The sequence below is a fragment of the Merops nubicus genome, unplaced genomic scaffold, assembly GCF_000691845.1.
Source record: "Merops nubicus isolate BGI_N331 unplaced genomic scaffold, ASM69184v1 scaffold9115, whole genome shotgun sequence".
Taxonomy (NCBI): Eukaryota; Metazoa; Chordata; class Aves; order Coraciiformes; family Meropidae; genus Merops; species Merops nubicus.
In genome coordinates, this window is record NW_008610248.1 from 3,312 (window position 1) to 25,623 (window position 22,312).

General features: G+C 49.0%; 1 protein-coding gene across 1 annotated transcript in view; it reads right to left on the minus strand.

The window, feature by feature from the left end:
* The window catches only part of XPO6 (exportin 6), a 36,372-nt gene that overhangs the window by 1,239 nt on the left and 12,821 nt on the right, over positions 1-22,312 (minus strand). Inside the window, 18 exon segments of the mRNA XM_008940847.1 lie at positions 397-627; positions 862-960; positions 1,629-1,790; positions 2,208-2,379; positions 2,554-2,668; positions 3,952-4,107; positions 4,963-5,152; positions 5,913-6,059; positions 7,600-7,744; positions 9,122-9,214; positions 10,304-10,463; positions 11,921-11,990; positions 14,041-14,133; positions 14,602-14,710; positions 16,927-16,998; positions 17,000-17,028; positions 18,251-18,377; positions 21,663-22,116. Of these exon segments, the coding sequence (XP_008939095.1) occupies positions 397-627; positions 862-960; positions 1,629-1,790; positions 2,208-2,379; positions 2,554-2,668; positions 3,952-4,107; positions 4,963-5,152; positions 5,913-6,059; positions 7,600-7,744; positions 9,122-9,214; positions 10,304-10,463; positions 11,921-11,990; positions 14,041-14,133; positions 14,602-14,710; positions 16,927-16,998; positions 17,000-17,028; positions 18,251-18,377; positions 21,663-22,116 (2,624 nt within the window).

A 22,312-nucleotide genomic window follows, 5' to 3' on the forward strand; every position in this document is an offset into this window, starting at 1 on the left:
AGCTGCTCCTCCCCACACTTGGCCTCTAGACCCTGCCCCAGCAGCTTCGTTGCCCTTCTCTGGCCACACTCCAGCCCCTCAAGGTCTTTCTGGGAGTGAGGGGCCCAAACCTGACCCCAGAATTTGAGGTGGAGCCTCCCCAGTGCTGAGCCCAGAGGGATGATCCCTGCCCTGCTCCTGCAGCCCACACTGGTGCTGACCCAAGATGAGCCACTAGTTCTGCTGCCTATAGTGAAAACCCCTTGTCTGGGCACTGCTGAGCCTGGAAGCATTTGGAACAGAAGGCACAGCCTCAGAACACTGCCCTGAGAAGCTCACAGCTGCCTGCCCACATGTTCTACCAAAAAAAAAACCCCAAGCATCCTGGCACTCCACTGCAGCATTTCCCCTCCTTACCCTGTCCATTTTGAAGTTCCTCCCCAGCACGTTCTTCTGGTTGGAGTCCACACCATCACAACTGGCCAGGAACTCAGGGAGGAAGGCTGAGTAGAAGCCATCAAAGTCCACTGAGGCCATGTTGTAGGTGGCAATGCCAATCTCCTCCTGCAACAGGTCGTGCGACTTGTGGACCAGCACCTGAAGCAGCACGTTGACAAACTGGAAGAGCATGGTGGTCCTGAAGATCTTCTGCATGGAGAGAGGCACAGGGGTGGAGTTCAAGCCATCCAGGTCACACCAGGCATGGCACAACACCAGCAGCAGCTTCTGAGGCTGAGTTTGCAGCAGGCTCTGCCAGCTCTTGTGAGCACAGAGATGGTTTTCCAAGCCAAGCTCACAAGCAGCTACAATAACTTTAAAGCTGATAATAAACTCAGCTTAGGAGTGAATGCAGAGGGTGTAGACTGGTCAATCAGGACCCACCTTATGGTAGAGCTTCTGCTTGGTGTTCAGTGTCTCCAAGTAGAAGAGATTCTGCTTGAACAGGTGAATGTCAGGCTGCAGGAAGGACTGGCCAAAAGCCTGCAAACAAAGCAGAACTGAAGGAGGGGGACTGATCACAGAGTCCCAGCATGGTGGAGGGGTTGGAAGGGACCTCTGGGGATCATCTCATCCAGCCCTCTGCTCCAGCAGCTCACTGGGTTTGGGATCTCTCCAGAGCAGGAGACTCCACAGCCTCTCTGGGCAGCTGCTCCAGGCTCTGCACCCTCACCCCAAAGAAGTTTCTCCTGCTGCTCAGGTGGCACCTCCTGGGTTCCAGTTGGTGCCCGTTGCCCCTTGTCCTGTCCCTGGGCACCACTGAGCAGAGTCTGGCCCCAGCCTCTTGCCCCCCGGGGCCCTTTAGCTCTTGCTCAGCACTGCTCAGATCCCCTCTGAGACTTCTCTTCTCCAGCTGCACAGCCCCAGGGCTCTCAGCCTGTCCTGGCACAGAGATGCTCCAGCCCCTCAGCATCTCTGTAGCCTCTGCTGGTCTCTCTCCAGTAGCTCCTTGTCTCTCTTGAACTGGGGAGCCCAGCACTGAACACAGGACTCCAGAGGTGGGCTCACTGGGGCGCAGAGGGTTAGAACTCACAGGGGATGAAGCATGGAAAGACAAACACCCCTGGAACATCCCTCTGTTCCATGCACAGCAGCAGGGAATGCTCCCTGGCAGAGAGGGTTCTGGGCAGCTGTGGGGCCAGCTGAGTTACCTGCATAATGGCACTGAACTGTGCTTCATTCTCCATCTGCTCTTCTGCTACTCCTCTTTGGACACTGGCCAGCACACTGGACTTGAAGAAGTACCTCCAGTTATGGTGGAGGACCCGAAAAAGCAGCTCAAACAACTCTGCCTTCACATCAGGAGACGAGCGCTAGGAGGCAAGGGGAACAAGCAGCTCACAGCAGGCTCCTGGGCTGCAACCCCTCTGCCAGCAGCAGCCTGTCTGCTGGCCACCAGGGCAGCACTTAGTAGCCACAGCACCAGAGCATCAAAGCATTTCCTCCTGAGGAAGGCACCAAACCCAGCAGCTCTTGGGTCAGGCTAACAACACCCCAGTGAGTTTTGAGTCTCACCTCCTGCTTTGAGCACATCTAATTCCAGCCTCTCCTGACAAAATCCTCCACCCACGTTCCTCCCAGTGCCCACTGACCAGTCCCCCAGTTTGCCCTGCACAGGGACTGCCACCTACAGCTCTTGGAAAGCAAAGAGAGCTTCACTGCTCCCACCCCCCAGCACTCCCTCCCCACCTCCCCCTTCCCTCCTTGCCCTCGTGTGAGGGCAGCCCTACCTCAGCAATGATGGGGTAGACCTGCTCCATGCACAGGGAGATGACACTGGGCAGAAAAGGCTTGAAGACTTGGCCTGGCTCTTGTACCACCACCTGAAGTATCTTCAGAAACTTCTCCACCACTCGACAGCCCGTGCTGCCCTCGTGGAGGATGCTCTCAGCCAGCTGTTCCCTAGGATAAAGAGAGTCAGAGAGTGTCCTGGTGTAGAGGAAAGTGCTCAGGGCCTCTAAATGTCCTCAGTTAACACAGGCCAAGTGCACCAAGCCACAAAAAAGAGCCAGATTTTGACTGCAGACTGATGTCCTCTTGAGGGGTAAGAAAGAAGCAACCAACGTGGGACAATACCTGGTGAACATGTTTAGGAAGGTCTGTATGATCTGCTCAGTGAAAGGCACTCCCATCTGCACCCTCAGGCCTTGGAACAGAGTGAGGAAGAAGCTCAGCATCTCATCTGTCACATCTAAGGTGAACAGGAAAGCAAAAAGAGTGGGTTAAATTATGCTCAAGTGAATCAATGCCACATAAAAAGTGTATTTGCTCCTCCTGCCCAGGGAACCCCCTTTACTCCTGGAAATTCAGCAGCCATCAGAAACTGAAAGCAACAGTTGGTACTACAGGGCTTAAAGGTTGTTCATCCAATTTCTGAAGCCCCCCAGGGATGAGGGCTGGCAGCACCAAGCAGCTCAGAACAAAGAGGACACCAGCAGCACAGCCCCCAGTCTGGGCTGCCCACCCAGGGCTCCTGGAGAAAGCTTGGCTGATGGTCTGGGCCCATCTCCACCTCCTCACTGCTCCTACAGGGTTAACAGGAAACAGAAGAAAACCCCAAACAACTACACAGCCCAGGGTGGCTGGGAGACAGGATCCAGCTTCTTTTCTTTGGCAGGAACTGAAAAGAGCCTTCTGACTTCAGAAGTCACCTCCAGCACGGGGCTGTGGGGTCAGCTGAGCAGCACCACAGCCAATTCTTCATCAGCCCCAACACCTTTTACTGAGTGACCACGGGAAGCAGAAGCTGCTCAGCTCCTCCTTCAGTGCAGCCTTTTCTAGCCAAGCAACAGCACCTGCAGAAGGCTGCTGGCCCCTTTTGAAGACAGCAGCTCACTGGAGTCACAGCAGTGACTGGAGGTCTTGGATCCTCTCTGATTTCAGCTTGGTTTTGCTTCTCCCATACCTGCTTTGCTGAGAAAAATCCCACCTAGCTCCCAAAGTTACCCTGGAAGGCCTCACTCTTCACAAGAGAGGCTGCTGCAGCCATGGGCTACCCTGATCTGATACCAAATGAAGCTGCTGGCCAGAAGATTGCCAAGCAACACTCCTGGTTACATCTCAGCAGCCTTTCCTTTACCCAGAGGAAAAGAAACCACATTGTTTGGCCTAACTCTGTTGAGATCTCCTCTTTATCTTCAAGCTTCTGGAGAGAATGAGTGGCAGACACAGCCAGCAAAGGTATTTTTAAGCTTTTTTTTTAATGTGCTGAGGATCAGCTCTGTTTTGTTTCACTGCTGAACACATCCCAGGGCACCTCCACCTTCTGCAAGCATGAGAAAGCCTCATGCCATCCCCTCCCTGGATGGCAGGGACCTCCCCTCCCTGCTCTGATGGAGCCCAGACTCCCACACCACACCTAGCCACACACACAAGCTCCACATCACCAGCACCACTGGAGGCTGAGGGGTTTTGGGTGTATCTCAGGAGGTCATAAAGCTACTCACAGCATGAAAACCTGGCCTATGGTTATACCTGACTGATGAATGAAAGCTGGGAAGAGGGCTAGTGAGACCTGCACGGATTCTTGCAGCGACTGATAACAGATCTGCCGAGACTTGGTGGATTCTCCAGAGATGCTTTCTACAATATCTTCCAAAACGCTCAGAGTCTGATGGATGATCACTTTGGCTGCAAAATAAGAGAGGTGAGACCTCCTGCAAAGGGTCAAAACTCCTCCAGAGGCAAGAAACAAAGAGATGTTCACACACAGAGGAACTAAACCTACGAGGCAGCGCATCCACCAAACCCGGGTTGGAGTCAAGAATGTTCTCAAGTGTGTGTTCATGTTTTAAATGGGTTGGAGTCAAGAAAGTTGTCAAATATGTGTGTGTGTGTTCATGTTTTAAACATTTGAAGATGTTCAATTAGGTCCCTGTCCCCTGTTTGCTGAAATGACCCAGGTTTACTGCCCTACAGATGCACCCGCTGCTCAACCACTGAGGTGCAGAGGCTGAGGGGAGCCCAACCCAACCCCCCCAAAAAAACACACCAAAAATATACACAGAAACTTCCACAGGTTCCACATCAGTTCAGGGCTCTCCTCCTCCACATATAAACCCTCTAGGATAGTTCCCAGAGCTGGAAAAAATTCTTATTTCCCCCCTTTTTACCACCATAACCTTCATTCAAGTTTTTATAACCATAATCTTCACTAACACTGCCTCCAGCCAAGATTTCTAACACTCTATTGTCCCAGCACCAGGCTGCTCAGTATTCCTAATGCAATCCCACTTTCCTCACTAACTGGATCCCCCAATTTGATACTTGGATGATGAAAAAGTTGACAGGCAACCTGAAAAATCTTCACACACACACCCCCCCCCCCAAACACAAGGCTCTCTAAAAAGAAGAAACCCACCCACGAATCCCCCTCTCCTCACCAAGCATGAAGTTTTTCAGCCAAAACAAAGAGCTCAACGACACCCCTCAGCAGCTTGCAGCCTAGCTGTCAGAGGACAGCACACATTGAAGCTGGGTACTCACTGTCCTCCAGCTGCACCTTCCTGTGGGGCAGGCTGGGGCTGGATTTTAGCTGGCGGTACTCCCTGGTGAGGGCAGAGATGAGGCTGGCATGGTTGGTGGAACGAACTGCCCACTGCTGCTCACTCTCTGGAAGGTTTGGCCAAGGCAGCAACAACACGTTGGACAAGGCTCTGCACACCAGCACCTGGGCCTAGAAGCAAGCAGACAAAGAGAGGAGGATGAGGATGGTTTGACTTGGTTTGCAGTTGCAGTTTTGCTGCAGAGCAGCCCTGAAGTGGCATTGGAGAGGGAAGTGGCATTTTCCAAGCCAGCAGTGCTGTTTGCTGCTGAGCTTGAGAGCAGGTGAGCCCAAGTGAAAACCAGCAGCTCTGCAAGGTGGCAGAGAAGCAAAGGTCCATGATTCAAAGGGTGGAAGCAGCTCCCAGCTCTGTCAGCCTCTCCCTGCAATAGTGACTCTGCTCTTCAGACTGATAAACCAAAGATGATGCCACTTTTATTGCTCCCTTTCAGGAGTAAACAGACTTCTCTGCTCCCACAGCACCTGATGCCTCCACTCTACCACAGGATACCACCACATCCCAGTCTCCCCCAGTGCTCTGCAGTACTTCTGTGCCATTAACATGTGGAATGCTCACCCAAGTTCCACAGAAACCACTTTCTGCAGGTCACAATCGAGGTGCCTGCACTGTAAAGATGAGGCAGAAGCAGGGACTGTGTCAGCAAGTGAGAAAGGACTAAGATCCAAGAGCTGCAATGTGTTTTTAACCCTCACACTGTGGCTGGAAGTGGATCAGTGCTGACAACAGGATTGTTGTGATTCCTGGATATCCACAGGGCAGAGGCAACTGCTCTCCCCATCCCCTACCTTTTTGTTCCTGAGGTTCTACCTTGCAAGACCTGAGCCCCAGCTTCCCCAGGAGCCCTAAATCTCCACCCTTCAGACAGATCACCTTGTCGGGGAGGCGCTGGGCAGAGGTGTCAGTGATCCTGTTGAAGACCTTCTGCACTGCTGGGATGCTGATGAGGAACACGGGGCGCACCGTGGTGGCCAAGGAGACCAGCAGGTGACATGCAGACAGCAGCAGCTTCTCCTGCACCTGGAAGAGAAGCTGAGGGGTCAAGCTGCCCAGTAACACCACCACCCAGACCCACGCTGGGACTGGGCAGCACAGGGAGCTGCCAGCACCAGGGATTTGCATGCAAGACACTTTAGAGTACTTATTATGCTGAGGGGCTGGAGCATCTCTGTGCCAGGACAGGCTGAGAGCCCTGGGGCTGTGCAGCTGGAGAAGCCTCAGAGGGGATCTGAGCAGCGCTGACCAAGAGCTAAAGGGCCCCGGGGGGCAAGAGGCTGGGGCCAGACTCTGCTCAGTGGTGCCCAGTGACAGGACAAGGGGCAATGGGCACCAACTGGAACCCAGGAGGTGCCACCTGAGCAGGAGGAGAAACTTCTTTGGGGTGAGGGTGCAGAGCCTGGAGCAGCTGCCCAGAGAGGCTGTGGAGTCTCCTGCTCTGGAGAGATCCCAAACCCTCCTGGCTGTGACCCTGGGCACCCTGCTGTGGGTGAGCTGCTGGAGCAGGGGGGTTGGAGGAGATGATCTCCAGAGGTCCCTTCTGACCCCTCCACTCTGTGATTTGCCAACCAGAGCACAGGTCAGCTCTCTTCATATTATGGAAGGGAGATTTCCCTGCTTCCAAGCCATAAAATCATTAAGCTGAGTTTGTGTGTCTTGGTTTGAGTTAGAACAGAAGCAATTCTGTCCAGTGACTTGAGTTTTCAGCCAGTCTCTAAGTAACTGCACTTTCTGGAGTTAATGGTGTATTTTTGCAGACACCCTCTGCTGCTAGTAGCAATAAAACTCCATGTTTAGAGTTACTACTAGGGATTGGGGTGCAGAAAGGCTTCTGCTTGCTCCTGCAGAGATCAAGGTCACTGCTACACCTCGAGTACCACGCTGGAGTGCTCCAAGTGAAGAGGTCACCAGTAAAAAGGTGGCACCCACAGGGAGGTGACCCTCAACTGAGCAAGGAGGGATTCCATCCCATCAACATCATCTGCAGTATAAAAGCTGAGGGATCAGGAGGCTCAAACCTCTTCTGCAAAGGCTGGTGTCCGAGGAGGACTCCATCCATCCTGCCTTGGATCCTGATCCACATGTTCCTGAATCCAGTTCCCATCTGCTGCTGAGTCCAGCCTGGAACTTCCCCAGTGCCTGCTCCACAGCACCAGGGGTGACAGTGACGTCCTTGCCCTCAGGGGGTTGGGCTCAATATTGGTTTTGGACATATTTGTATATATTTCATTTTATTGTTTGCTTTCATTGAAGCACTTTTCGTTTTCTTTTCCAACCCGTAAGTCTTTCTCCCTTAACCCCCTGCTCTTTGGGAAGGGTGAGGGGTTAGTAGAGAGCATCTGTCATTTATCTAGTGGTCACCCAGCCCTAACCATGACCCTCTGCCTGCAAGTTGCTTACTCTCTTAGCTTGACCAACAGTGCTGCCTAGAACTGCTCTGGGTCTCAACCTTCACGAGATGTTTGCTTGGAAGACAGCCCTCCAGCTGCCAGACTGACCACAGACCACAAGAGCCCCACAACCCGAGGACCTCCAGCTCTGGGTGGAAGGCTGATGTAGATACCTTGGAGCTGATGAGGGGTGTGATAGCCTCCAGAGCTGTGGAGACGAGGGAGATGAACTGCTCCGGGTTCTGGCGGTGAACCTCGCTGTAGAACTGGGCGAGCCAGTGGGAGTAGGCCTGGAGAGCTGCCAGGGACTGGGCATGGCTGGGGAGGGACACAGGACAGAGCCAGGGTTAAGGGACACACACAGGGGACACGTGGCACACGAGCAGGGGGGCTGCAGAAGGGCACAAGCCCTGAGTGTGGTGCTATTTCCACGGCGTGCCAAGGAAGAACGTTGCTAATCCTCAGGAGAAGCTGCCTGAACAATTTACTGATATTTGGGGTTTTTTTGGCCTGGACCTTGTACATTGAAGGCCTATTTCAAGGTGTGTTATAACCAAACTCACCCACTGAGCAACAGTATTAAGCCCAAGGTATAAATTGGGAAGGTCAAATCACAACTGGTAGGTTGACTATAACCATAGTTTATAATTTTGGCACAGGATTATTATTAATATTAAATGATTAATATTAAGGATTTTTTGAGTCAGGGCATCTCTTGGAGACCACACAGGTAGGTGTCCTCCAAATGTTTGGCAATGTAGCTCTGCTAGGCTAGCATCTGAAAATGGATCAGAGGGTGGGTTTTTTTTCCAGGGACACTTGACAAAGAAAAGGCTGAAAATCCCCAACAGGTCATGGATAAAACCCTCCCAAATCATTTTACACCAGAAACAAAGAGAGACCAGTGAAAGAACATCATCTGCACAGAATTTGGGATGATGAGGAGAAATGCAGGGAACTATCCAATGAAACCCAGCAGGGCTTTCCAAGGACCTGCCACACATGCCACTGCCAACTAGAAGAAGCATTTGACATGTTCCAAAGGACAGCCTCAAATTCTGCTCAGGAAACACCAGCTGGCAGGAAACAGGTTTGTCCTCCACAGTCTTAGGAGGAGAAGGTCTCTGAAGGCTGTCAGAGGGATGTCCTATCACTAGCAGCAGCAAGATGTCACACTTAATGTCAGCTTCTGGATTGAAGGCATTCATCTGTTCCAGAAATGGCCTGCAGAGCTGCAAGGCAAATGTTTGTCTGGGAAGCCAAGGAAAAGCATCTTTCACCTGAGCCATGGATCTGACTTAGGTAGAAAATAACCCATAAACTGAAGCCATGTCCAGGCAGTGGATCCATTTCTTAACACCACTGTTGTAACACTTCTGCTTTAATCATGCTGCAGAAGAATGAGGCTTTTACAGCCAGAATAAGAGCTGAGATAATGGACATTTTTACTCCACAGATCTCTTTTTCTTTAACCTGGGTATATAAATTTGAGGAAAGAATGCTCTGAAAGGCTGGCAGCAGCCTTGACCTTCAACAGTTTGAAGGTGCCCTCGTGTTCAGCTTGCCATCACTGAACCTTTTCAGAACACTGCCAAGTGGTTAGAGCAGCAGGCTGAGGAGATCCAAGGTTTCCTGACCCCACGTGGGCACCAGCTCTGAACACATCCACGTGCAGTGTGTCCCTCTCATACTCACACATCAATCAGGTCAGGTTTCAGGACAGATGGCACTGCAGTCTCAATGTTGTACAGTTTGATCTGGGATCCATACAGAGTCACTTTGACCAGCCTGGAAGGGAACACACAGAGGTTGGTGGGTAGTTGTACACACACACAGAGCTACAAATCTCCTCAAACACCTCATCTGAACGAGGCTCTCCACGTGTCAGGGTCAAGATTTAGCTCAAACAGACAAGATTGAGAACATCTCATTGAAAATAATTCAGACTGTTTGTGATAAGAGGGAACAAGAACAATGTTCCTGCATGGAGATGAAAAACCATACCCCAGGCAGCTGTGTAAAGCCCTGAAATGCTGCCATTTGCAACCATGTGCTAATTAAATTTCTTGGAGGGGGAGAACTGAATGACATCTGCCTTTCAGTTTTCACAGGTCTTTTCATTAAAGAGATATTAGTGATTTAGTTTGGAGAGATGTAACTCTGAAGTAATCAAACTCTACACCTCATCTCATTGCAGCACAAAGGCAGATGCTGGAAAACAAGGAACCAAGTACCTTGATCTTGTCACGTGCCTGATTTTCTTCAAACCCTCCTATTAGTTCTTTCTTTGGTTAAGGATTCAGAAAGCCAACTGGAGAAAACAGCCCTGATGGATGTAACTATTGGTGAAGCATTGGAACAGGCTGCCCAGGGAGTCACCATCCCTAGAGGGGGTCAAAGAATGGATGGATGTGGCACTTGGGGACATGGTTTAGTGGTCGTGGGAGTGTTGGGTGAGGGACCTTTTAGGATGTTGGGTAGTGATAGGACGAGGGGGAATGGAGCAAAACTAGAAGTAGGGAGATACAGATTAGACATTAGGAAGTTGTTCTTCACCATGAGGGTGGTGAGACACTGGAACAGGTTGCCCAGAGAGGTGGTAGGAGGCCCATCCCAGGCTGGATGGAGCTCTGAGCAACCTGATTTAGTGGGAGATGTCCCTGCCTAGGACAGGAGGGTTGGAACTAGATGACCTTTCAGGTGCCTTCCAACCCTGACAATTCTCTGATTCTATGACCTCAGAGGCCTTTTCCAACCTTAATGATGAGACCTGAATTACGGCCCTGGCCGTTGAGTTCTCGGGGAGAAGAGGAAACCTTGCTTTTGACCTGGTGACAACTGCTCCTTGCCCTGGCCAGCTGCCCCTGCCCCACCTACCTCTCCACCACGGTGAGGGCGTCGTTGAACCTGGCAGCAAAGACATCCCCAGTGAAGTACTCTGCCAGGCGACCCACGGCCTGCAGGAGGGAGCTCAGGTCCCTCAGGGAGCAGTGCAGGCGCCGGCAGTCGTTCTCAGCAGTGATGTTCAGCCTGTGACCTGGAATGACACCGTGGCCTGTCACCAAGGAAGCCCAAAACATCCCAGTGTCAACATCCACTTCTGTTTAATAGATTCTGACTGAGATCTTGCCACTCTGAACACCCAAGGCTTGAAGAACCTCTTGTAAGAAACCCCGTGGAACCTTGCGGGTAGTAAACGCAGCTTTTTGGGATGGGAAACCTAATGACAGAGCTACAGGAAATGTTGAGTTTATTCTAATTACATTACAAGCATTCTTCTTAAATTAGCTCAGCAGTGGGTCACAGGTCAAAGCAAAGCACTGTCCAAGTGACTGAAACATTCAAACTGGGTAAGACAAGCTCAACTCTTCCAACTGTCAGGCTTCATGTTCCTCTTTAAAGGCTAAAATGGATGTTCCCAACTGTTTTAGCCTTTTACACATTTCTTTTCCTCTTTTTTTGGTACTAATACCTATCTAAACCAGTCATTTTGGTGACCCACTGACACCAAAAGGCAATCCCAGCTCTGTGGGGAAGGTCCCTACCCGGACTCCCTCTGCTGGCTAGAGCACAGAGAGTTCCAGCTGCAGAAATTTGGAACCAGAGTGGGTCTGCTTCTGATGCAAAGTGTGGTTATTTACTTTCATATTCCTCAGACATAAGAAACATGCTGATAAACAGCTCTGCCAGCCTTAAACTCCACACTCATCCTACCCCTGGGCTGCCCAGACCTTTTACTAAAAACCCAAACACATTCTGCAGCACTATTGCAAAGAAAAATCTGGTCTGAAAGGACCCTAAAATGGGAAGGATTTTTTCCTGAATGAACAACAATGGTTGTTCTGCCACATGCAGCTATCCTGGAGATTCACCAGATTTCTTTACTGGTCATACTAGAAAACTTCAAATATCTTAACAACAAGCTTCCCTCACACAGATATCACTGCTGCTACTTTTCTTGTTTCTCAGGAAGGAGCAACAAAGCTACACTCATGCTTTTTATTCAGCTGAGAGGCTAGATAAGTCTTCACAAACTACTGTTATATCCTAAATACTCAATCTTCTTCTCAACTCACAATGGTTTTAATGCAAGCCTGAATACAAATGCTCCTGTGGTGGACAACTTCACTCCAGCTTTGAGCCCAAAGCAAAGAGGAGCTCAATCTTTTTGGAAATGAGTTTTAGTGGGAGGAAAAAAAAGTAACCACTATCCATCCATGTCCCTGGGGCATTTGATTTGCTGCATACCTGTTCTTAACACCCGTGGCACCTTCATTTCAAGTCCCAAAACAATGGAAGCAGCACGTCAATAAGAAATAAATCACAGTAGGAGATGTTTGTCTGCTCCTGGAGTTTAACTCCTGAGCCATCAGGCACTGCAGATGTCTTCAGATCAAGAGAATACAGAAGCAGCAACACCAAAGCAGGTCTAGAGTGGTTTTGCCATCAGCTATTCCAAGAGCCAGGACCACAGTGCTGGATGATGGTTATTACCTGTCCCTGAAGTGACCACAAACTGCTGGAGTCCCAGATACACTTCCAAGTTATCCTGCAGAACTGGAAACTAGAAGAGACAAGAAAGGAGTGTGATTTTGGGGCTTGGCAGACAGTTAACACCCAGCTACTAATTACTTGGTTAAAGCCCCTAGTGCCTTCAGGAAGCCATCTGGAGAACAGGCCAGTTGCCAGGTTCTGGGCTGATCCTCCACACCACAGCTTCTCATGGCTTGACAGCAACTTCAGTGAGCTGTGGGAAGAGATGATTTGTGCTTCTGTACACACAGGACAAAGTGAGACAGTGACCTCCTCCTGGTAGAAAGAGTATTTTCCAACCCTTCCAGTCTGGCATAGCTCTGCTTAATTTCCATGGACAAAAGCCACTAGGTTTGAAGGGGTTGGTTTGATCACAGTTCACTCATCCACGAGCAGAAGGAGCTGCAGCTCTTCCCCATCCAGCCTGGGACAGAGTCACAGCAGCTGCTGCATGTTGGTTTTGAACTATTTGCTCTTGATAGAGAAGCCACCACTATCAAGAGCACTGCAGAGTACCCTGGAAAGCACAGAAACTGTTTGAGCATCTCCCAGACTACCCAGTACCCAAGGAGTGAACTAAGGCAGGGCTCAAGACAGCACTTGCTATCCAATTTCTAACACATTGTGCCCAACAGTCAAGTGCCTTTGTGTAACTGCAGGAGGAGAACTCTTTAAAAAACCCAACAGATAGTCTTCCTCCTGTTAGTGTGTGACTTGGAGGAAGCCACAAGCTCTTCACCCTGTGACCCCTGGGCTCACTCAAACAGCTGCTCCACGTTTGCCTCTTGCTGACTCAGGTCAACACACTGCACAGCAGCTTCTACTTTTGGCTGAAGACTATTTGGGCACTACTTCAGAGTTTCTAGTCATGCATTTCAAGCACTTGGCTCAGCCAGAATGTTATTTTTTATTTAATAAACAATTAAAAAAAAAAAAAGGCACTTCAGCTCAAGCATCTTCTGCCTCTGCAGCACCTCAGTGTTCTCTGCTTCTCAGGAAGAAAGGTCAGAGGTCTAAGTCAGCAGCACCTCCAGAATAAATATTGACAGACTTGCTTTGAGATCCCACTGCTACTGCTTGTGTCTTCTCACCCAGCAAAAAAGCCACTGACTACCCTGAAGTTTGGGCTTACAGCCTCAAAATCTCCTCCTCAGGAACTGTTATAGTGCTACAAGCCCAGGTAATGTTTGACACCATTGATTCTGGTGGAGAGAAGCACTTCTCTGTTTATCAGATGTAATTCCCAACTGCCCAAGGCACTCTCTTCAGCATCTGTATCGAGCCTTTCACTTAAACAAGGATTTCACTCTCCTTAAAACCCTAATTATGACACTCTCTCTGCCCAATTCACAGTGCTGCCTCCCAATATCAATGCCACGATACAGAACAGAGAAGGATTGCTGCCAAACATTCACACTTTGAAAGACAGGGATTTCTAAAGAGCTTAGTGCCCAGCAAGGAGGACTCGGATGCTCGCTGAAGTGTTCTCTTCAAAACTCACCAAGAAATTTGACAAAGCCAAAAAAAAGCAGCTTTTTCCTTCAGTTTCTGGTCTCTCCGTGCCAAGGTTCTGCATCCAACAAGAAATGTCCCTACTTTTTTGATGCTGTAGCCTTTGTCACAGAATCTCAGCATGGTGGGGTCAGAAGGGACCTCTGGAGATGACCTCATCCAACCCCCCTGCTCCAGCAGCTCACCCACAGCAGGGTGCCCAGGGTCACAGCCAGGAGGGTTTGGGATCTCTCCAGAGCAGGAGACTCCACAGCCTCTCTGGGCAGCTGCTCCAGGCTCTGCACCCTCACCCCAAAGAAGTTTCTCCTCCTGCTCAGGTGGCACCTCCTGGGTTCCAGTTGGTGCCCGTTGCCCCTTGTCCTGTCCCTGGGCACCACTGACCAGAGTCTGGCCCCAGCCTCTTGCTCCCCACCCTTTAGCTCTTGCTCAGCACTGATCAGATAGACTTGATGACCTCAGAGTCCTTTTCCAACCTCAATGATTCTACAAAGCTCCCCAAACATCTTGCAACCAACTCCAGCAGCTGGTGCTCACTTCACATCATACTTTGGGCCTGGGTAAGCACTTACCAGCGTGGAGAAGGCATGAGTTGGCAAGAGCTCCATGACTTTTGCAACCACCTCCAAGCTCTGGCGCAAGTACCGCTGCCACTCGGTCTGCTGCTATGGGAAGAGAACACCAAGGTGAGCACAGCACTTCCTACTCCCCTTCTACACTTACCCATATTTAGCTCATGTTTCTAAAAACACCAACTTAGGAGAAATAAGCTCAGATGAAAGCACCAACAATTTGTACAGCTTAAAGCTTTTGTCTAGAGAGACAGTTCAGCATTTAAACTCCAAAGCAGCCATGAACACCCAGAGCCTCTGATAATCAGAGCATAAGCAGCTATATTTTTCTCCCCCCACAAGAACAAAGTTCAAAACAAAGGTCATATTTTTTCAGTGTGACTTTAAGTATAATTTTGTTAAAAGCATTTCATTCTGAAACCTCAATTTCATAAACCTCAAACCCCCGAAAGCGAAGCAGCAGCTTGTGCTCCAAACTACAAGCTCTGGGAAAGACATCCTGGCTGTTACCAGTGCAAGAGTGGACCTGCAGCTGCCCCTGTGTTCAACTCTGCTCCTTACATCATCATCCAGGGTCTCGTCGTCCAGCTCCTCCAGTTGTGCCTGGTTATACCTGAACTGGATTCGATTCAACACCTCTGTCAGCAACAGCACCAAGGCGTCTTCGTACCTGTCACCGTGGAGAAGACAGCTCTGAGCAGCCAGTTCTGCACAGGTTGTTGTGCCCACAGCCCCCTTCCAGCACAGGAAGGATGTAAAACAGATGATGGTTTGAAGCTGGCTGCTGCAGAGAGCGTGCAGCACAGCTCTCCAGATGTGTTGAGGAAACACCGAGGGGATCCTGCCATCAAGAGCATGGTGTTGTTTCAGGTCACAAGCTACCTGCAAGGCAAGAGCCTTGGTAACATCAGATATCCCTCTACCTCTGGAAGGGAAAGGGAGAACTCTTGGCAACAGAAGCAGCCCAAGAGCTCAAAACAGGAAAGGTAGGAGTGGCTTGCCAGGAATAACAGCAGATGTACACGAACAGGAGGCCCAAGAGCCTCTTGTTGCTTACACTGCTCCTCAGCAGCCTGCCTGGTGCTCTGCTTTTTGGGCAGTGAAAGCTCTTGCTGCCTGCCTCAAGAGGGGCCTCCCCAGCTATTTGTTCTGCTGTCCTCTTTCCCAACACTGTTGGCCAAAGAATTCAGGCCCTTGTCCTCTGAAACAAACCCAGCACTTTTTCTGCTTGCACTGTGACTAAAAGCACATCACTGGAAGCTATTTTTTAATCTCTCAGAGCTGTGAAGCTGGTACAGAGCACAGAAGACCCTCCTCATCCATCATTTAAGAACAACACCAAGCTGCAAAATCAGCACAGAGCCACCTGAGCACACAATCACTCCTGGTGACACAGAGCCCAAGTTTGGGGTTTGCTCCGATTGCTTTAAACCCTTTTCTCTGAACAGCTGGGGTCTGATGCAAAAGGTTTTGCTCTTTTCTAGGTGGGAGCAGGCTGGAAAATGAGGCCCTTAGCCTATAACAGACAGAGCATGAGGTGTCAGCCTAGTTGGCTGTGCCACTAGCTAAGCAGTTGACAGCTCTCTGTGTGAGCTGGCTGAATTATCCCATCCCCAGATGACCTAATTCTGGATCAGACCATCTATCCACTAGTAAAAGTTGTAATGTGTACAAAATGCAAAGCTTAAAAACCACAGAACAGGAAACTTCAGCTGAGCTCCTGTGGTGTAACCACTCCCAGGCTGTCCAAGTGCAGTGTTGACGTGCCTAAGGGCACACAGGAAGCTGTAGCTGTCAATGCTGTCACCAAAGACAGGCAGTTCTGACAAAACAGTGCAAGCTTCAAGCACTTTTGATTTGTTTTAGAGTCTGGCAGATCTCTCAGAGATGGTTTGTTTCAGTTTTCTCCATAACAAACTCCCTGACACAAAGATCACACCCGTTACACACACGTTGGATGAAGAGGAGCAGAACATCAAGGCAAAGCTCCACAGCATTAGGCAGCAAACAAGGAACAAAGTTTAAACCCAAGCTCAAAAGCAAGCACCTACTACCTGAGGAATTCAAAACCCCACTGTTCCCATGCTGAAAGGAAGGCAGCTGTCTGCTGTGAGCTAGTTCCACATTTGTTCTTTGTGGTTATGATGCCAGCTTATCTTTCAAAACCCAACTACTTGGTGTGCTCCAGGGCAAGAAGCTTCCTCCTGTGCTTAGCAAAATATAATATGGCACAAGCTGTGGCATTTTTAAGCCCCCAAAACTTGAATGAGATACCAGTATATTCACCAGATTTGTAAAATGGCAGCAAAAGGGGCTTTTAGAGGAAAAAAAAAGAGAATCATCCATTTCAGGACACAGCACCTACAAAGGAAGAGCTGCCAACCACTGTTGCAACCAACACATGCAACTACAAGCAAGCAAGTGGAGCTTTCAGCTTCCAAACAATCTCAGCAGTATTTCTCAGAAAAAAAACATCCTCCACTTAAAGAGGAATTTAAAAATCCTACCTATGGCATTTTTTCCCCCTAATTCATTAATCAGTTGTACGAGCCACGTGAACACTAAGTGACCTACCCTGTGGTTTCCTCTTTTAATAGGTGCTCTAATATTTACTAAATTGTGTTACAGTTCTATTTTAGACTGCAAAACCTTCTTCCTCAGGTTGTGTGTGAACCTAGCAGCCCATGTCAGTGAGAGGTTTTCTGCCCTAACTTGCCCAGATGCCATTCTTTCGAATTACTGTGAAAACCTGAAGTTTACACTTTTTATGGATGTTAGAGAAAAGACTCGACCACGAGTGAAGCTGGAGTAAGCAACACTGGATTCCTCAGCCCTTCCAGGGTGACCATGAAAACTCTTTGCACCTCTCACAGCCCAAATTCTCACCTGTTGAGCACTGCTTCTTTGTCTGCCAGACGGCTTTTGATCTTGCTCGTCAGGTAGTCCAAGAAGAGCGACTAAGCAAGAGAAGTAACCTTCATGGGTAGGCTGAAATACACCAAAATTCACAGTGAGTATAAGCTCCAGAAAGAATGATTTCACATTTTGGGTGTAATCCTGTTCAGAACATTTATCAGTGACCTGGATGAAGGGGACCCTCAGCACGTTTTCTGATGATACAAAAAGAGGAGGGGGAGACAAACCAGTGTGAGTGTTGGGTGGAGAGGAAACGTTTTCTGACGATACAAAAAGGGGAGGAGGGGGAGACAGACCAGTGTGAGTGTTGGGTGGAGAGGAACCTCATGAAGTTCAACAAAAGCAAGCACAGAGTCCTCCACCTGGGGAGGAGTAACCCCCTGCACCAGTACAGATGAAGGGTTGACCTGCTTTGCAGCTCTTTGGAGGACCTGGGTGTCCTCATGGACAATGAGTTGCCCCATGAGCCAGCAATGGGCCCTTATGGCCAAGAGGCCAGTAGTCTCCTGGGGACTATTCCATCCAGTTCTGGGCTCCCCAGTTCAAGAAGGACAAGGAACTACTGGAGAGGGTCCAGCAGAGGCTATGGAGATGCTGAGGAAAGGCTGAGAGCCCTGGGGCTGTGCAGCTGGAGAAGCCTCAGAGAGGATCTGATCAATACTGAGCAAGAGCTAAAGGGCCCCCAGGGGGCAAGAGGCTGGGGCCAGACTCTGGTCAGTGGTGCCCAGGGACAGGACAAGGGGCAATTAACCCACAGCTTGCTGCATCAGCTTCTAGTGTTTTATAACCCTGGTTCCTTGTTATTATTCCCATGTAAGTGTAACCAGGGCTGAGCTGCATTGGGACAGTTTCTCCAGGAAGGTAACACGTACCAAAACCACAGAGTGTTTTTTTTTTAATGCTCAAAGTTGCAAGGAAATCCTCAGAGACAGGAAAAGCAGCAGATTCAGGAGAAAAACTCCCCAAAACACGAGAAATTTTTCCAGACAACATTATCTGTTCCAAGGGCGATGAAAAGAAATCAAACAGAAGCAAAGTTCACCACTAGGAGTTGTTCTTGTAAGGTAACTACCCGTGATCCCTGTCTCCAGCTAACTCCAAGAGCACATTCAGCCATTTCCAAGTCCCCAGAGCCACAGGGAGGCATCAGTAAGACAAATTGATTGGGTTTGTTTTTTCTTTATACCCTGGGCTAATTGAATTCACCAGCTTCACTTGGAAACGGGCTCACCCTGCTGTACAAGGGAAGAGAACAGAGAACAGACTGAGGGGAAGTGATGTCACAAGGCTGTACCTGATGAAAAGTGTATTTGAACAACAGTGCCAGAAATTCAACCACGGGGAACTGGGAGTAGGATTCAATCCTTCGGAGGTGGACGCTCACAAAGAGCCGGAGAAAATCCGTGAACTTCTCAATGTAGCTACAAGGGAAAGGAGAAAACAACTGAGAAAACATGAAGGAGGCCTCCAGGGAAAGCAGTTTCAGTGAAATAAGTGATAAAACGCACTCAAAATCCTTTCATTAAAAAGAAAAGTTACAATTCACAGCCAGCAGAAGGATTAAAATATAAAGCCCTGCAACAATTACCTACAGGACGGGCAACCCTTCATTCCATTAATACCTGAAACAGCAGAAAAGACAATCTAGTCAAAAGCAACTTTCAGATTCAGAGAGAAATATAACTGAGTTCAACCAGGCCTGCAAATAAGCACAATCCCCTACCACCCTTGAGAAATCCTTTTGTAACGAGGAGCACCTCACGGATGTAGATGGGATTAGTGAAATCAACTGTACCCCTGAGGAATTCAGCTGGAAGCAAGAAGTTAATGCAGGAGTTAGCAACACACATGTTAACTTTACACCAGGGAGGAGGAGAGCCACGGAGGGGAGAGCTGGAAAGGACCATTTCATCTGCAGGGCAGAGCAACTATCCAACAGCTTCTGAACTGAGCCCAGGCTTTTGTGGCTGAGTTAGATTATAAAGACCCATCTCCCTCCTGAGCAGGTTGGGGCTGTGCAAAGCAAAGGTCCAACAAGAAGCCTACCACCAAAATCTCAGAGGGTTCAGCAAGAGCACGACCTCTCTGCAAGCACTGAGGGTTCCTGAGTGGATAGTTGAGGAAAAACTACAGAGAGCATGGTGGGGTAAGGTTTTAGTGGGGAATAAGAACACATCCTGCCCAATACTGGTTTCTTCAAGGTTAGAAATCATCTTCAGATCTAACTATACAGAAAAGAGTTAAATATTCCATCAGTGTCACAGACAGAGAGCCAGAGCTCCAGGAATCCAATACAGCAGGAGCTCTGAAGTGCAAGAGGACTTCAAATCTTTCTTCTAAATAAAAAGCTGGGCTTAGCAAAGTTTCAGGCACACATGGCCAGCCTGGTTTTACTGCACTGCCTTGTTCTACCTTTCTGCAAACTCATTTTGAGGGGAGAACCCCATTCTTTCTAATAAGAACTAATTCAAGACCAGGAATACTTCCAGCTAACAAAAAGCTGCAGCACTGTTGGTTATTATGAGCCTAAAAAACCCACATAAGACTTTGAATATGCAAAAAGATGAAGTTTCCTTTTTATTTGGTACTGTCTACTTGACAAGTCACCACTAAACATACCTGATCACAGATCAAACCCTTCAAAAGCAAAGCTAGCAAAAAAAAACCCACTCCAGATCCAAACATTTCCTTCATTCTTTTCATCTTTGTTTTCTGAAGAGGCTCTGATCCAAGATCAGTGAAATCCTTCCTTGGTCTCTAGCTCTGCCAGCCCCCAACTGAGCCATTGCTTGGATCCTTCAGAGCCATCTCCCATATTTTGGGATCTTCAAGTCAAAGCCAAACAGAACCAGACCAAAAGACAGTTGTTACTCTTTTTCTGGGCTAGTTTGGCAGCACCAGCTCTTCAAGGCCACACTGATGTTGTGACAGAACAAAAACAAGCAGCACTGTTAGAGGAAGGGAAGGAACAGAGCCAGGGCAAGCAGGTTCTAAGAACAGCAACCTAGTGAAGTTTGCATCTTCAGCTCCAATCTTCTCCAGGATTTTGTTAGTCTAAGCCAAGATGTCTTCAGGATTTTCTTAATCTAAGCCAAGATGCCACTTTCACATGCTAAATTCTTTAGGTTTGGACCTAAAAGTGTCACTTAAGGGCACAAAAACAAAAGGAAAATCCTCGTGTCCTTTCCTACTGAGAGGACACAGCCCAGAAAGTTCCACTCCTCCAGAAGCCAGCTAGATTGATCAGGTCTCCAGAACATCTTAGTTGCTTCTTTATTTCAGACTCTGGCAATGAATAGAGAAGGATCTCCTCATTCCAGACACCAGCAATGTCTGTGGATAACATCTGAGCAGCAGAATGTACCAACAGGGCAACACCATCTCTGTGAAGGCCAACACAGCTACAGCCCCCCCAGCTTTGCCAACAAAAGCTGCTTGCTGATGTTTTCCATGGAAGAAAGAACCAAGTTCAATAAGGAACTGTGGGTTTCCAGGAGAGCTTTTCTGAAATCCAGAGGGTAACTCCTGTGAACCTGTCTTGTATGCAAAGGACTTCTACACATCTTATTTTTAGGAAGTGAGTGATGCTGAAGTCGGAGCAAGTTAGTCCAAAAATGAGCAAGTAGAATTCACTGTTCAACAGAAGTCAAGATTCCTCTAGATTTACCATCCTGAAGCTAGAGATGTATCTCAAGATACAGAAAGACCTGGCAAAAAGGAATTTTACAGAAGAAACATGCAAATCATCTTTACAAACAGACCCACAGTTTTCTTCCTGAATTGGATGTTGCTCTTGAGTGGATATTAAAAAAAAACACAAACAAAAAAAATATCACAAAGGACCAAACCCCTCCTAGCTCAAAAAGCCACATCTGGGACTAGACATTTTCTACAGCAGCACCAGAAGGGTATTTCCACCATCAGGTATCTGTAGCAAGAAACTGAGCCCAGGGGCACAGTTGTAACCTGTTGGCCAGCCCTGCAACGAGAGGCAGCATCCAGCCAGCACCCTGCCCACCACGTGGCTCCAACCACTCAACACAACAGCAGGAGGAGTCTCACTCTCCCTCCTACAAGTAGGAATGTCCAAAATCAAAGAGCCAAGCTTGTTTTAGACAGCAAAGGGGGTTGTAACTCTCTGGAAAGTGGTAACGCAGCCTCCGAGATGCTGCAGAGTCACCCCAAGCTGTCTCTGGGTGTTGTTTAAAAAAGCCAAGATAGAAAAAGCCATCAGAAATCCTCATGTCTTGATGAAAGGTAGGAAACTACTCCTAGTTTCTGTCACTCACAGAGTATCTAGCCGCTCTTTGTACGTTGGAGTTTAAGCAGAGAAGGCAGATACTGACCAGGCAAGGGAAGACTGCAATGCCTTTACCTCACTGAGCCTCTTCTGGTTTCTCTTACAACTGAATGAAGGGCAGGTTCAGCTCTTGTGCCACCTCAGACCTGCAGTCAAGGGGGGGGAAAGGGGAGGAAGAGGACAGGAAAGAACACAACCCTGTGCCACCACGGTCCCTCAGCAAACTCAGCCCCTTACCAGAACCTTACCTGTGGGCACCTACCTCTCTGCCCGTCTCCCCCAGCACAGTACTCTGAAAAAAAGGTGATTAGACACACCATGCATGACCACAAAATAATAAAAGACATTCCTTTAGAAAGCAAGAGGCCCCTATGCACAGCTCCTACAGCTGCTTGGTGGCTCTTACCTCTCATCCAGTTCCTCCAGCCGGCTCTTCACCGTGTGGGCGTTGTTCTCCTTGGTAATCTTCTGCAGGAGGTAGAAAGTCTGCTGGAACATCCTTAGCAAATACTCCTCGAATTCCATAGGCACACAGTTCTTAGACATCAGTTCGTTGATGCAGGCCATGGCCAGGACACCAAGCCTGCCACGTTCCTGCCCCAGCAGTGAGTTCTGGCTGCTGCCGTTGACCGAAGACATCTTCCGAGCGCGGGTGTCGCAGCCGAAACGGGCAAAGTGGAAGATGGTGGTGAGGAGGGAGGGGGTGATGCTGGCAGACAGAGGGATCCAGCTGAAGAGGTGTGCCAGGCACTCCAGTGCCAAGGAACAGACGTATTCGCTTTCAGTATCCAGGAGGGGGATTGGCTGGTTCAATAATTTGGCCGCGCTGGGACTCTGTAACAGGCTACTTAAGAGGTCACCTAGGAGGCAAAGTGGATATCTGTGTTAGAAACCAGGGCAGTTCCCTTCCAATGGGGCAACCACCAGCCCTAGACAGAAGTTAAAAAGCCATCAGAGCCTCTGGAATGCAGCGAGTCACAGATTTGTCTGAGATGAACTAGGAATTTTTCTATTCAGGAATTTCCTGATGGTTTTTGTTCAGATCAGAGCAGCTGA